This window comes from Balaenoptera musculus, chromosome 10, assembly GCF_009873245.2.
Source record: "Balaenoptera musculus isolate JJ_BM4_2016_0621 chromosome 10, mBalMus1.pri.v3, whole genome shotgun sequence".
In the NCBI taxonomy this organism is placed as follows: Eukaryota; Metazoa; Chordata; class Mammalia; order Artiodactyla; family Balaenopteridae; genus Balaenoptera; species Balaenoptera musculus.
Window position 1 is genome coordinate 99,950,526 of NC_045794.1, and position 13,729 is coordinate 99,964,254.

Sequence of the window (13,729 nt, forward strand, 5' to 3'; positions counted from 1 at the left end):
GCCAGTGTTAGAAATTGCAGTCAAGGATGTAAAAGTAGCTATTACACACATCCTCAAGTATATAAGGGAAAATATGATTAAAGTAAATGAAAAGATAGGAAATCTCAGTGAAAAATAAAAATAGAAATCATTAAAAACACAGGGAAATTCTATAAGAGCAAAATACAGTATCTAAAATTATTTTAAAAAGAAAAGAAAAAGAAACCCATTGGTTGTATACAATAGGAGAATGGAGTTGACAGTAAAGAGTTATCTTGAATCTAGACCAATAGAAATTACCCAGTCTGAATAACGAAAAGTAAAAGGATTGAAAAAATCTGATCAGAGCCTTAAGGACCTGTGTGACAATATCAGAATGTCTCACACACACACATAATTGGAGCTCCAGAGGCAGAGGAGGGAGAGAATAGGGCACAAAAAAACTTTGAAAATTAATGGCCAAAAAAATCCACAATTTGGTGAAAGACATAAATTTTCAGATTCAATAATCTCAACAAACCCCAAGATAGATAAAAATCAAAGAAAAATACACCTAGACACTCTATACAGAGACTTCTGGGAATTATGCAGAGAACAAGGACACATTGCATACAGAAGACCAAGGATGGAAGTCAGCTGACCTATCAGCAGAAACTATAAGGCCAAAAGACAGTAAAACAACATCTTGTTCCAATACAATAAAGGAACAATAAAAGGCCAAAGGAGGGGAAAGATTTCAAAATAGAATTCTATATCAGCCAAAAATATTCTTCAAGAATGAATGTTAAATAAAAACTCTTTTTAAGTAAAAGAAACCAAGGAACTTTTTTCACTGGCAGATCTGCATCACAAAAAAATGCCGAAGGAATTCCTTCAAGGTGATGGAAATGACAACAGATTGAAACCTGGATGTTTAGGAGGTAATAAAGAATGTTGGAAACAATAAATATCTGGGTTATATAAAAGAGTACTTTCCCCTCTTAATTTAAAAGAAGTAAACTGGATTGTTGGAAGCAAATATATATATAATATTGTCTGATAGGATTTATAATATATGTAGGTGTAATACATATGACAGCTGTAGCATTGAATACAGCAGCAAGGGACTTATTTCAAGGTTTCTACCTTTTACATGAAGTGGTACAATGTTAATCCTAAGTAAACTGAAAAGGTAAGGATGTATATTACAACCCCTAGAACAACTACTAAAAAATAATGCAAAGAGATATAGCTTTAAAAATAGATAAATTAAAAGTGACTTCTTAAAAATACTCAGAAAATTTTAAATAAGGCAAGAAAGGATAAACAGGAGGAAGAAAAGCAGAGGGGACAAAAGGAAAAAAATAATATAAACGGTAAACCTAAATCCATCTGTGTCGATAAAATTATCTCTAGTGTTAATGTACTAGACCCTACAGTTAAGAGGCAGATATTGTCCAAATTGATAGAAAAAAAAAAAAAGGCATAACTACATGCACTTTAAAGATAGGTCAAAAGTAAAGTGATGCAAAAATATATACCATGCACACAGTGAGCGTCAGAAGTCTGGGGTGTCTATATTAATAATAAATAGGCTTTAAGACAAAGAATATTACTAAACATAGGTGGCCTTTTATAATGATAAAATGGTCAATTTATTTAGAAGACATAACTATCATAAATATGAATGTACCTAATAATATCACTTAAATACATAAAGGAAAAAGCCCACAACAGATTTAAGGGATTTCCGTAATTGTAGTTGGAGATTTTAGCACTATATTGCATCAACTGAAAGATTAACTAGATAAAAAGTTGGTAAAGTCATAGATAGTCTGAACAACACTACCACCACCTTGGCGTAATGGACATTTATAGAGTGCTACACTCACCAACAGAAGAATATACAATCTTGTCAATTGCACGTGATATAATCACCAATATAGACCAGATTCTGGGACATAAAACAAGTCCCAATAGATTTAAAAGAACTGAAATCATGTGAAGATGACAATGAAATCAAATTAATAATAAAAATCATATCTAGGAGAAACCTAAATATGTGAAAAAAAATTTTGGAAGAAAAAGGAGCCACATTTCTAAAGAATCCATGTGTCAAAGAAGAAAGCATAATGGAAGAGAAAAAATAATTTGAACTGAACAGTAATGCAAAATATCGACAATTGGGAAACAGAGATAAAGCAATACCTAGAGGGAAATCTAAATGCTTATTTTAGAAATAAATAAAAATAAAAAAGAACAGTCTAAAATCAATGACTAATGTTCTACCTTAAGAAACTATACATACAGGCAGACTTTGGAAATATTGTAGGTTTGGTTCCATACCACTGCAAAAAAGTGAATACTGCGATAAAGTGAGTCACATGAACTTTTTGGTTTCCCAGTGCATATAAAAGTTATGTTTGCACTGTACTATAGTATATTAAGTGTGCAATAGCATTATGGCTAATGAAACAATGTACATACCTTAATTTAAAAAGTACTTCGTTGCTAAAAAGTGTCAACCATCATCTGAGCCTTCAGTGAGTTATAGTAGTAACATCAAAGATCACTGATCACAGATCACCATAACAAATATAATAATAATGAAAAGTTTGAAATATTGTGAAAACTACCAAATGTGACACAGAGACATGAAGTGAGCAAATGCTGTTGGAAAAATGGTGCCAATAGACTTGCTTGATGCAGGGTTGCCACAAACCTTCAATTTGTAAAAAATGCAGTATCTGTGAAGTGCAATAAAGCAAACTGCAATAAGGCAAGGTCTGCCTGTATATATATTTGACGCCGCCCTTTGGACACAGCTGATTATCCAGGCGTGGGGTCCTCAACCTACTGGGCCTATTTTATATATAGATGTGTGTACACACACACACACACACACACACACACACATATATATATACACACAAATCAGTAGAAGGAAGGAAATGATAAAGAATGAAATAATAACAAAAAATAGACAACTACAGAGAAAATTAACAAAGCCAAACTTTACTTCTTTGAAAAGATAAATAAAATTCATGAACCCCTAGCCAGATATATTAAGATAAAATAAACCACAAATTAAGAATGAGAAAGCAATGATCACTTTAGAGTCTACAGAAGGTAAAATGATAATTAAAAAATTATGAGAAATCTTATGCAAAATTCAAAATAGGTGAGATGAAAAATTCCTTGAATAATTCAACTTAACTGAAAATGACACAAAATGAAACATAAAATAGTCTTGTATATTAAATACATTGAAATTAAAAAAAAAAGTCTTCCCACAATGAAATTCCTGGCCCAGATGGCTTCACTGGTGAATTCTAACAAATATAAAGATGCTCTTTCAGAAAATAGAATACTTTCCACTTGTTTAATAACATAATTTGACATTGCAAAGCAAAGAAATCTATAGTCAATATCTCTCACAAACATAAATACAAAAATACTTAACAGGGCTTCCCTGGTGGTGCAGCGGTTGAGAATCCGCCTGCCAATGCAGGGGACACGGGTTCGAGCCCTGGTCTGGGAAGATCCCACATGCCGCAGAGCAGCTGGGCCCGTGAGCCACAACGACGGAGCCTGCGCATCTGGAGCCTGTGCTCCGCAACAAGAGAGGCCGCAATAGTGAGAGGCCCGCGCACCGCAATGAAGAGTGGCCCCCGCTTGCCACAACTAGAGAAAGCCCTCGCACAGAAACGAAGACCCAACACAGCCAAAAATAAATAAATTAATTTTAAAAAATACCTAACAAATATTAGTAAATCAAATAAAGCAATATAAAACAGATATTACATCATGACCACATAGAGTTTATCCCAAGAATTCAAGGTTGGTTAAACATTGAAAATTAATATAACTCACTGTATATAGAGAACAATGGAGAAAATCCACATGTTTTTAAATAGATGTAGTATAAGCACTTGACAAAATTTAGTAACCATTCATGATTTAAAAAAAAAATCTAAGCAAACTAAGAATAGAAGAGAACTTCCTCTTTCTATTAAATAACATACGTAATGGTCAAACTGTTGAAACTTCTTCCCTAAAATCAGAAACAAGACAAGGATGCTTACACCCACCACTTCCATTCAAATTATATTGGAGGTCCTAGCTATTGCAATAAGGCAAGAAAAATAATAGGCATAAAGATTGAAAAGAAAGAAGTAAAACTGTCTCTATTTGCAGGTGACTTAATTGTTTATGTAGAAAGCCATGAGGGAGCTACCAAACAGCTATGATAACTAATAAGTGATTAACATGGTTTCAGGGTATAAGGTGTTCAACCAGGAAACAGAAACCACACAATAATTTTAAAATAAAAAGTTTTGTATAAACAATCACTAAGTATAACAGGGGAGTAACTATGGAGGTATAAAGTGATCCTTAAAGAACACTGCAAGAGAGTACCCAAGGAAGGGACACCTGGAAGGAAAACACCCCTCCCCAAGGCTGGGATTCAGACCCCTTTGGAAAAGTGTGGTTGCAGCCCTCTGGATGCTGAAGTTTGCTGAGTTGCCTGGGCAGAGTTGATCCACAGTCACTGGATATACTGGAAACACCCCGAGGGTTGCAGGTAAGCTGAAGCTGGTGGGTGGTCATACAGAGGGAACTGGGGCTTTAAATACTTCTGTAAGTTTAAAAAAAATAAAAGAGATGGCTCCCAGGTACTCCAGCTTACATGGACCTTGAGTGCTAGATGCTTCTTTCCTGATGGTGTCAGTGAAATTCCTGGGGAGCTCTCTCCCTGCATGGCTTGGGTCGTGTGGCCCATCCTTTAACAAAACATAGCTGGGGTGGCCCCGGCAATCTGAGTTTCAGCCAGCCCCTCACATGATTCTGATTCTCACTCACATTTGAGAACTGCTCCCCTAGAATTACATTAAAGGCATACCTTATCTCCAAGTTTTGGATAATTTTTCTTGATCCCCCAAAGAACTGGTCAAATTACATTTTTGTAGTATTTGGCCAAATTCATTCACATCAGTGCAGGAAAATGTGTTAATTAACACATATCAGCCTCCTTGTGAGATTGTTGCAGTTTAGAGACATACATTTTTGGCGAACTGCTAAGGCCAGAGAATTTCCTTCTGTCTGGAAATTTTGTAAGGAATCTAGGGTTGCATTTTTCAAACGCAGCAACTTTGGCTAATGCTGGACACAAGTTTACTTTGGACCCACCCTCCTCGATTTCCCTCTCATCTGCACACATGTACACACATGCATACAAAGAGCAGTCTGCTTCTAAATGTTTAACCACTGGCTCTCTAGAAATGTAAAGCCCTGATTTGTGGCATTTGTCAATTTCCACGGTGTAAATACTCCCACCATGGCCAATTATAAACTATCAACATGAAGTCATGGACTTCCCTGGTAGTCCAGTGGTTAGGACTCTGCCCTTCCACTGCAGGGGGCACAGGTTGATCCCTGGTTGGGGAACTAGGATCCTGCCTGCTACACAGTGAGGCCAAAAAAAAAAAAAACCATGAAGTCAGTGAATGAGGATTTGGAAGAGACGCACACAGTGATTCTCTGGGGCTGGCGCGAGCCTGCTCTGGCACCAGCGCCATACTTCCAGAGGTGGCCCGTCCCTGGCTGGGCCTCCCCTCCACTTCTGGGCAGTGCCTCCGCCTCACCAGAGCCCCAGCAGTGGAGGCCGTGGGGACAGTTCCTCCTGCTGACTTAACTCCAGGTGTGGGAGAAACTGCGGGTAGAAGCACATCCGCGCACGCCCTCTGGAGCCAGCCTTCCTCAGCCTCGTTTTCTTACCCCGCAGGGACCCGCAGGGACCTGCGGGCTGCTACTAGCACCGGTGGATCTCTGTCACCTGACAACAATAGGGACCCGTTCGGAGCTGCCCCGCCGGTAGGTGGGAGTCCTTCCGTTCTGTTTGGAAACCAGGGATCCTTGGGGGTGGGTGCCGGGGCCTCGTCACGCAGAAGGTGGCCAGTGGATGTAGCAGCAGCTACGGCCAGCACCCAGCGCTCTGTGGGTCCTCCCAGGGGACGGAGCAGGCAGGGCAGGGTGTGGACGGTGTGGCCTGGAGGGTGGTCTCACACTCCCAGATAACAACCACCTGCTCAGACTTCTCCCCAGGGCGCGCCCAGGAGTCCCTGGGGGAGCCCCCAGCCACTGTCAGAGCTGCTGCTCAGGGGAGGGCGGGACATCGAGGTGGGGACCAGAAACCACCCAGCGGCATCACCAGAAACTGCAGGCACTGTTCTCAGGGAGCCATGGGGGAGTCTGAGAGATGGGTTGCGGGCAGAGCAGAGTTTAGTTAAGAAGCCCTGCCCCCCACCGTGGGACACGCAGTCTGGGCTGAAAGGGTGGGGAGGGGCAGTGTGCGTCATAGCACTTAGCTAGCCTGTGCTCCCTCATCTGTCCCCTCACGCCTCGGTGGAGTCACCCAGGGGCCAGGTTGCCATCCACAGCCCCAGACTGGCCCGCTAGCCGGGTCAGGAGTACGCATGCATGCAGCTTGGTCGGGGTGGCCCCCAGCCAGCCACACGGGCCCCACGATGTGACCAGTGTCCGGTGTCCAGAGAGGCAGAGTGGCCGGGAACCACCGCCTGGGATGAAGTCACCTGCTGGCCGTGTGACCTGGGTGCGTCCCTTTAGGTCCCTGTGCTTCGGGTTCCCTGGGAGGGGCTGACATGTCAGAGCAGGTCCGAGGAGGAAGCCGGGTGGGGTGGGCACACGGCAGGTCGTCAGGGAACAGGCTCCTTGGCAGGATGACGTCACGGGCTCTCCACTCTGCGGGCTCTGTGGGGACGAGGCAAGGGGGGCAGCCCTGGGTGGTCCCGGGGGGCAGAAGCCGCAGGGAAGCTGCTTGCAGACACCCTACGGAAAGGTGTCTGTTACGGGTTGAATTGTGTCCCCCTGAAAAGAAGTTGAAGTCCTAACCCCCCAGTATCTGTGAATGTGACCTGATTTGGAAACAGGGTGACTAAGTTTAAGTGAGATCATTAAGGTGGATCCTGACCCGACTTGTTCTTATGAAAAAGGGAAATCTGAACACAGACATGCACACAGGGAGAAGGCCATGTCAGGTGGAGCAGAGACGGGGTGATGAGTCTACAGAAGCCAGAAACAGATTCTGTCCCACAGCCTCAGAAGGAACAAGCCCTGCTGCTACCCCTTGATCTCGGACCTCCAGTCTCCAAACTCCCTGCCTTCGTGAAGTGGCCAAAACCATACGAACGTGACTCATAGTAGGTTATGAAAGTCTCAGGAATCAGAGCAGGGAAGGAGAGAAAACGCCAGGTCTTGTTGAGGGAGCCTGGAGACAGCTGCACTGGGAGGGGACTGCGGTCATGTCCCCAAGCAAGTGGGGGAGCCAGCCAGGGAGACAGCTGGGGAGGAGCAGGCGGGTGAGGACACAGCACGTGCAAAGGCCCTGTGGCGGGAGCAGACCCAGTGGGTTCCAAGTAGCACCCGGAGGCCACGTGGCTGGAACAGAGCCATGAAAGTGGAGCAGAGCAGGAAGGGAAGCTGAAGGGGTCAGAGGAGGCAGGTCCTGTGGCCTTGGGGACTTCAGCTTCTGCTGAGCAAGGAGGGATAGCAGGGGTTTAATAGAGGCGCCGTCACACTGGCTGCCGGGGGAAGGGGAAGGTGACCATGCGGTAATCCAGGGGAGAGGATGGCTGAGACCCAGGTGGTGGTGTGGGTGGTGAGACATGGGCACATCCTGCTAATATTCTGAGGGCACAGCTGGAAGATGGCCAGTGACCAGGGGTGGAGGGCCAGCCCACATCTTAGGAAAGCTGAATACCCGCAGGATGGGGTAGGTGAGGGAGGGGCTGGCCTGGTGGAGACCAAGCTGTTTGAGATGCCTGCTGACATCGGTGGGGCTGGCCGTGGGCAGCTCGAGTCCATGGCAGCGGTCAGGGCTGCAGATGAAGGCCGGGGAGCCACTGGCACAGAGACAGAAAGCCAGGAGGCTGGACAAGACCAGTGAGAATTCAGGAGTGGAGGGAGCACAGACCCGGGGTCCACAGCGTTCAGTCATCAGGCAGAAAAGCTGGAGCAGTCCGACTCTGTTACCTGGGCCAGGGGGGGACAGGACCCCCACTGGGGGCTCCAGGGGGCAGTCACTTTGTATCCAATCGCATTCTCTGGCCACAGCTGGTCCAGCGGTGGGCTCCTCAGCCAGCTGGGCCAACCAGAGCCCTCTGCACAATGTCTGGAGCAAGGATGCAGGGGGTCCGGCTTCCCAGTTGGGCTGTTCCCGGTTTGACTAAGCCCCAGGGCGGTTGTGGGAGCTTGGTACCGCCCGGGAGGCAGAGAGAGCGGTCACGTTGATGCTGAGAGGGGGCAGTGTGGACACGGCCCCTGGGCTCCACACAACACCCGGCCTGGGTTCTGGTACTTGCGACCATCGATCCTGGCCCTAACAGGTGCGCCTGCAGCTCCTGGGGCTGGGGGGAAAGTGTGTGTGGAGGGCGCCCCAGAGCTCTCTCCTCTCTCCCTCCCTCCCTCCCTTGGGGTGGGGACCTGATCAGGAGGCAGGACCCTGATTTTCAACGTCTTCAACTCCCACCTCCCTGCCCCATGTGCTCCCAGAGGCCTCTCTGTTGAAGGCAAGGAAACAAACCACAGGGCTTTGAAATCATCCATCGAGTTTAATGCATCGTACAGAAGGAAAACTACATGGGCATATTTAAGACAAACACTTTTTCTCTAGTCCCACTATCCATCGGACGGTCCTCCTTGGTCCAAAAAACTAAGTCTCAAGCCACATTGGCAGCTACCCCTCCCGGGTCCAACCTTTCATATCTTCCCGTTACATTTTTTTAAAAATTTAATTCAATCCATCCAAGAAGAAAAACAAACCAACAAAAAAAGGAACCTGAAGACATTTACATCGCAAGCCACGCGGTAATGCATAATTGGCATCTAGAGTAACCAATATATAAGACGTGTGTCTTACGGTTCACTTTGTTCATCAATAAAAGAATATAAAAATCTTGTTCAACCCAGTGTTAAGTGTATTAAAATAGATCTGTATCGTACAGCACAGTTTCTCCCGGAGTCGTGAAAATGACAGGAGGGACCATGGCAGTCTGCGGGGTTCCGGCCGGCCTCCTTGCTCTGCACCTGGCAGTGTGCGTGCATGCGTGTCTGGGGCCACGTGTGCACACGCACACGTGTGTTCAATGCAATTCGGCACCGTGTGATGTGCTGGGGGCGGGAGTCCTGTGGCTCCCGGATACTCATCCTGTTGTGCTAAGTCCCTCGGGACTGGAGAAGCCAGTGGGCGTGACAAGCCCGCGTGGCCCATCCCGGATGCAGGGCGGCGGGCACCCTTCGCGCTCGTGGAGACAGCAAGAGGCACCCTTCAGTCTCCCGAGGCCACCGCCCTCTCTTCCTCCCCCTCCCCCCACTTCTTAAAAAACCCTCTGGGTCCCTCCAGTTTGGCAGCTCCCCCGCCCGAGGGGTTTTCCGTTCATCCCGGGCGGCAGAGACCACTGTGAGCAGGAAAAGAAGTCACCAAGTGTCCCCTTCACATTAAATATCTCACAATAAAAACGCCATACAAAAATGTAAAGTTATTTTTTGGCATAGTGTCTGTACTGGCAAGAAAAGAGGAATGGAATACTTTTATCGGCTCTTCAAAAGGAGGAAAGAAAAGGCTTCAGTCGTTAAGCTGAACGATTCAACCCAAAACAGAAAACCTGCCAAACGCCTCCCTGGCGTGGCTGCAGCTCCATCTCTCGCCCAGAAACTCCACGAGAAAAAGACATCGAGGGCAAGATGAGTCCAAAAAGTCGGCGGAGAGAGGCGCAGGGCGAGGGCGCCCCCAAGACCAGGGGGCAGACGGAGGCCTGGCTGGGCCACAGCAGCGTCCCCTGGGGAGCTTCCTTCAAGTTAAACAGCTGCGATTCTGAACGCTAATAACACTTGACAACAGGGATCGGGCGTCTGGAAGGCCTGGCGTGAGCCCGACGGCCCCGTGAGGGCGGGCGGCTGAGTCTACCTAGATTTGCTACCCGCCTCTCGCCCCAACTAGCTCTACTACTTGGCTACGTCGTGTCCTCGGCTCCCCTCCCGCAGGGCACCCCGGCCCTTCCCTCTCCCGCGGGGGCGGCACGAGGCCGAGGAGACAGCTGTGCCCAGAAGCCGGAGGCCCGGGCAGCCCCCCAACGGCAGGGAGCTGACTCTGCGCCCCGACCTGGCTTGCGGGCGTCCCATCTGACCTGAAGGGCGCAGGACTCCATCCCCACCCATCCTGGCTCTAGGACTCTCACTCAGCTTCTTCTCCCTTCTTTCCTGTCTCTGTCTGGTTTTATTTTTGTCTGAAATTCATAGTGTTTATGAATTAAGGCTGACAGAACCCTCAGGTCTTGCGAGCAGGGTCCCAGTGACTTTCCGTGGGTGTGAAGACGGGTCCCTTGGGGTCAGTTGTGCCCCGGGGGGTGCTGGAGGGCAGAGTGCAGGGCCGCTGCTGAGGGCTTGGTCCAGGGCCCAGCCAGCAGCGGGGCGGGGCTGGTGGTCGTCATGGTGACCTGGAGCATCTGCTCGCCCTGTATCAGTCTCAGGAGGGCCCTCAGGCGGTCCAGGGACGACTGGGTGCCCCTCTGCTGGGCCAGCAGACTCGTCTTAAGCTCCAGGCATTTCTGTCAGGGGGAGGGTGTCAGAGAGAAGGGTCTCAGAATTCAGTGACACAAGCCACCTGCGGCAGCCACCCCTCAGCGCCTTCTCGGAAAGCCCCTCCCTTCCACCGCAGAGGCTGAAAGAAACCAGGAAGAGGGCCTCACGCACACCGGGCAGAAGCGAAAAATGGAATTAAATGGCAGCCAGACCCACAGGAGAAGTCTGTTTCAAACATTCAGGGCTGGAAATGATGTGCTTGTGCAGGAATGTGGGAACGTTCTGCCTCGTGGTTGTGAGGCTGCCTAGCTGACCACATCTACCTCTGCTGCTGGACGAAGCTCCGAGGCTGTTTTGGCTCAAGTGCAGCCCTGGAGAAGACCTTCAGCCGCTGGCCGGTTTTCTGCTCTTCCTCTTGCCTGCTGTATTCATGGCTTTTTCTAGCCTTTTATATATCATGGCGACACAGTGAAGTGGTTAAGGACTGACACCTCAAGTTAGAGTTTTAATTATTTGCTGCCTGGGCAAATAAACTCCTTGAGTCTGCGTCCCAAACTCTAAGATAAGAATAATCACAGAGCCTCTTCATAGAGTTACGGAGAGGATTAAGTGGGATACTACATTTAAAGGGTTTTACCAGGGCCTGACACTGCTGTTACCACCATCAGCAGCACCGTCAATATCACCATCATCATCACCTTCATCATCACCGCCACCACCACAACCACCATCACCACCGTCACCATCACCATCATCATCACCACCACCATCATCACTATCATCAACACCATCATTATCACCACCTGCATCATCACCATTATCATCACCACCACCATCATCACCATCACCATCACCATCATCATCATCACCATCATCATCACCATCATCATCATCATCACCACCATCACCATCACCCCAATCATCATCACCATCGTCATCACCACCATCATCATCACCACCATCATCATCACCACCATCACCATCATCATCACCACCATCATTATCACCACCTGCATCATCACCATTACCATCACCACCACCATCATCACCATCACCACCATCACCATCACATCATCACCACCATCACCATCACCACCATCATCACCATCACCATCACCATCACCACCATCATCACCACCACCACCATCACCTCCATCATCATCACTGCCATCATCACCACCACCACCATTATCATCATCTTGTTTATCACCACTCTACAGAGAAGAAATCACTGTGTTCCCTTTATACAAGAAGAAACTGAGGTTCAGAGACGGTCAGGGCCTTGCTGAGGTCACAGAGCTGAGAAGGAGCAGAGCCAGATGCTCAGTTGCTTAATAACTATTTGTCGAATGAGTCACAGAGCTGCCTTCTCCACCTGCTGACTCGCTAAGTGATGGTGGTGAGTCTGTCTTCTCCTGGGGCCTCCGTAACCAGACAGTGATGCTTTGGCTCTACATGCCACGGTTCTAAGGGCAGACCCCGCGCCCCCGCCCTGCACACCTTCACTGCCGAAGCCAGGCGCCGGTCCCGCTCCTCCAGCTGCCGGTGCTCGCTCTGTAGCTCGCTGCCCCTCTGCAGCAGCTTCTGCTTCTCCTCTTCTTTGACTGTGAAAGAGAAGACCAGGCCCCACAGGGAACTGCAGGCAAGCAGGGGCTGGACCGTGGCTGAGCAGGAGAGGCAGAAGGAACCCTAGGCCCAAGCCTATAGGTCATTCTGGCCACATCCTCCTGCAGGGGCCCGTGGCTCTCGCTGGATGCACGGGGGCTGCAATTGCATCCCCGCAGTAACTGCCCTGCACACAGGACTAGTCCCAGGGATCTTTGGCCCAGAACAGCCTCTGCTGGGCCCAAAGTGAGTCCAGCGGTCTAAGGGCGGGGGTGGACAAAAGGGAATCGGTGCCCTTTCCCAGCTCCCAAGGGTGTCTTACCTGTCTTGTGGGTGACGTAGGAGTGCACAATAGCCAGCATCCCGGTCCAGGGCACACCTTCGTCTTTCTTTAAGGCCTGGAGGGCAGATGGGGAACTGAGCCGGCGGACAGCCCGGGGCCCGCCACGCCCTGGCTGTGTAACCCGGGCTGGCGGGGGGACGAGCTCCCTGGGCTGTCATAGCCACCCTCTCCCTAGGTCCCCACAAAACCCAGAGTGACGGGCACTCACGAGAGTTGTGTTTTTTGAAAAAAAGATGACTCTCCAATGATTTTACAAGTAATACATTCTGCAGAAAAGCCTACTTTTAAAAACACTGATACTTCCCCACCACCCAGCCACACACAGGTATTTTCTCCCAGGTTTTTATTATTCTGCACACTGTTTTTCCTCAGACGGCTGATGATCAAACTATACAGCAGCTATAAAACCTGTTTTTTATTTTTATTTTTATTTATTTATTTATTTTTGGCCGCACCACATGGCACGTGGGCTCTTTCCCAACGAGGGATCGAACCCGCACTCCTTGCAGTGGAAGCGTGGAGTCTTAACCACTGGACCGCCAGGGAAGTCCTATTTTTATTTTTTTAAAACGTAATCCCACATAGTGAACAAATCCCGAAGAATCGCAAAATCCTTGTAAAAAATCATTTTCAATGACCACATCTCACTGAGTAAAGCGCTGGAATCTACTCCACCAACTCCTGGGCGAAAGCCAGGCTGTTTCCTTCTTCTCCCTTTTATAAAGAAAGGCTGAGGGGCTTCTTTTTGCACAGAACTTTTCCTGTATAGAACTATTTCCTTAGACTCTATTCCCCAAAGCAAGATGCTGGGTTTAAAAAGTGTACACATCTTTGAGGCAACATGTAAGAGTGCCCGCTTCACCGCACCATCACCGAAGGGGGTGTTGTCGTTTTTGCTAATTTGATAGCTTTTCATTTGCGTGTCATTATCAGTGAGATCAAACGTGCTAACTGGCACTGTTTTTTGTGGTTTTTGTTAGTTCGGTTCTTCCCCGGGAAATCTGGAGTCACGACGTCAGACAGCTGCAGAGAGAGCCTCTCTCTGTTCACTACACCCGTGGTCCTCAGCCGGCAGTGTCTGGAATGGCCATGCTGGGGCTGCTATGGGCATCTAGTGGGTGGAGGCCAGGGACACTGAACGCCCTGCAGTGCACAGGACGGCCCCAAAATGGATTATCCTGGGCCAGGCGTCAATTGTGCCCAAGCTGCGAAGGCCTGTTCTTC

General features: G+C 48.1%; 1 protein-coding gene across 3 annotated transcripts in view; it reads right to left on the minus strand.

Moving 5' to 3' along the window:
* Positions 1–8,588: 8,588 nt before the first annotated feature.
* Positions 8,589–13,729, minus strand: part of PHF21B (PHD finger protein 21B) — a 100,398-nt gene continuing 95,257 nt past the window's right edge. For all 3 annotated transcript variants that reach the window (XM_036867115.1, XM_036867113.1, XM_036867114.1), the window contains 3 exons: positions 12,485–12,560; positions 12,058–12,161; positions 8,589–10,583 (listed from right to left, as the gene is read on the minus strand). In XM_036867115.1, the coding sequence (XP_036723010.1) occupies positions 10,365–10,583; positions 12,058–12,161; positions 12,485–12,560 (399 nt within the window). In that variant the 3' untranslated portion in view covers positions 8,589–10,364. The remainder of the gene's footprint in view (positions 10,584–12,057; positions 12,162–12,484; positions 12,561–13,729) is intronic.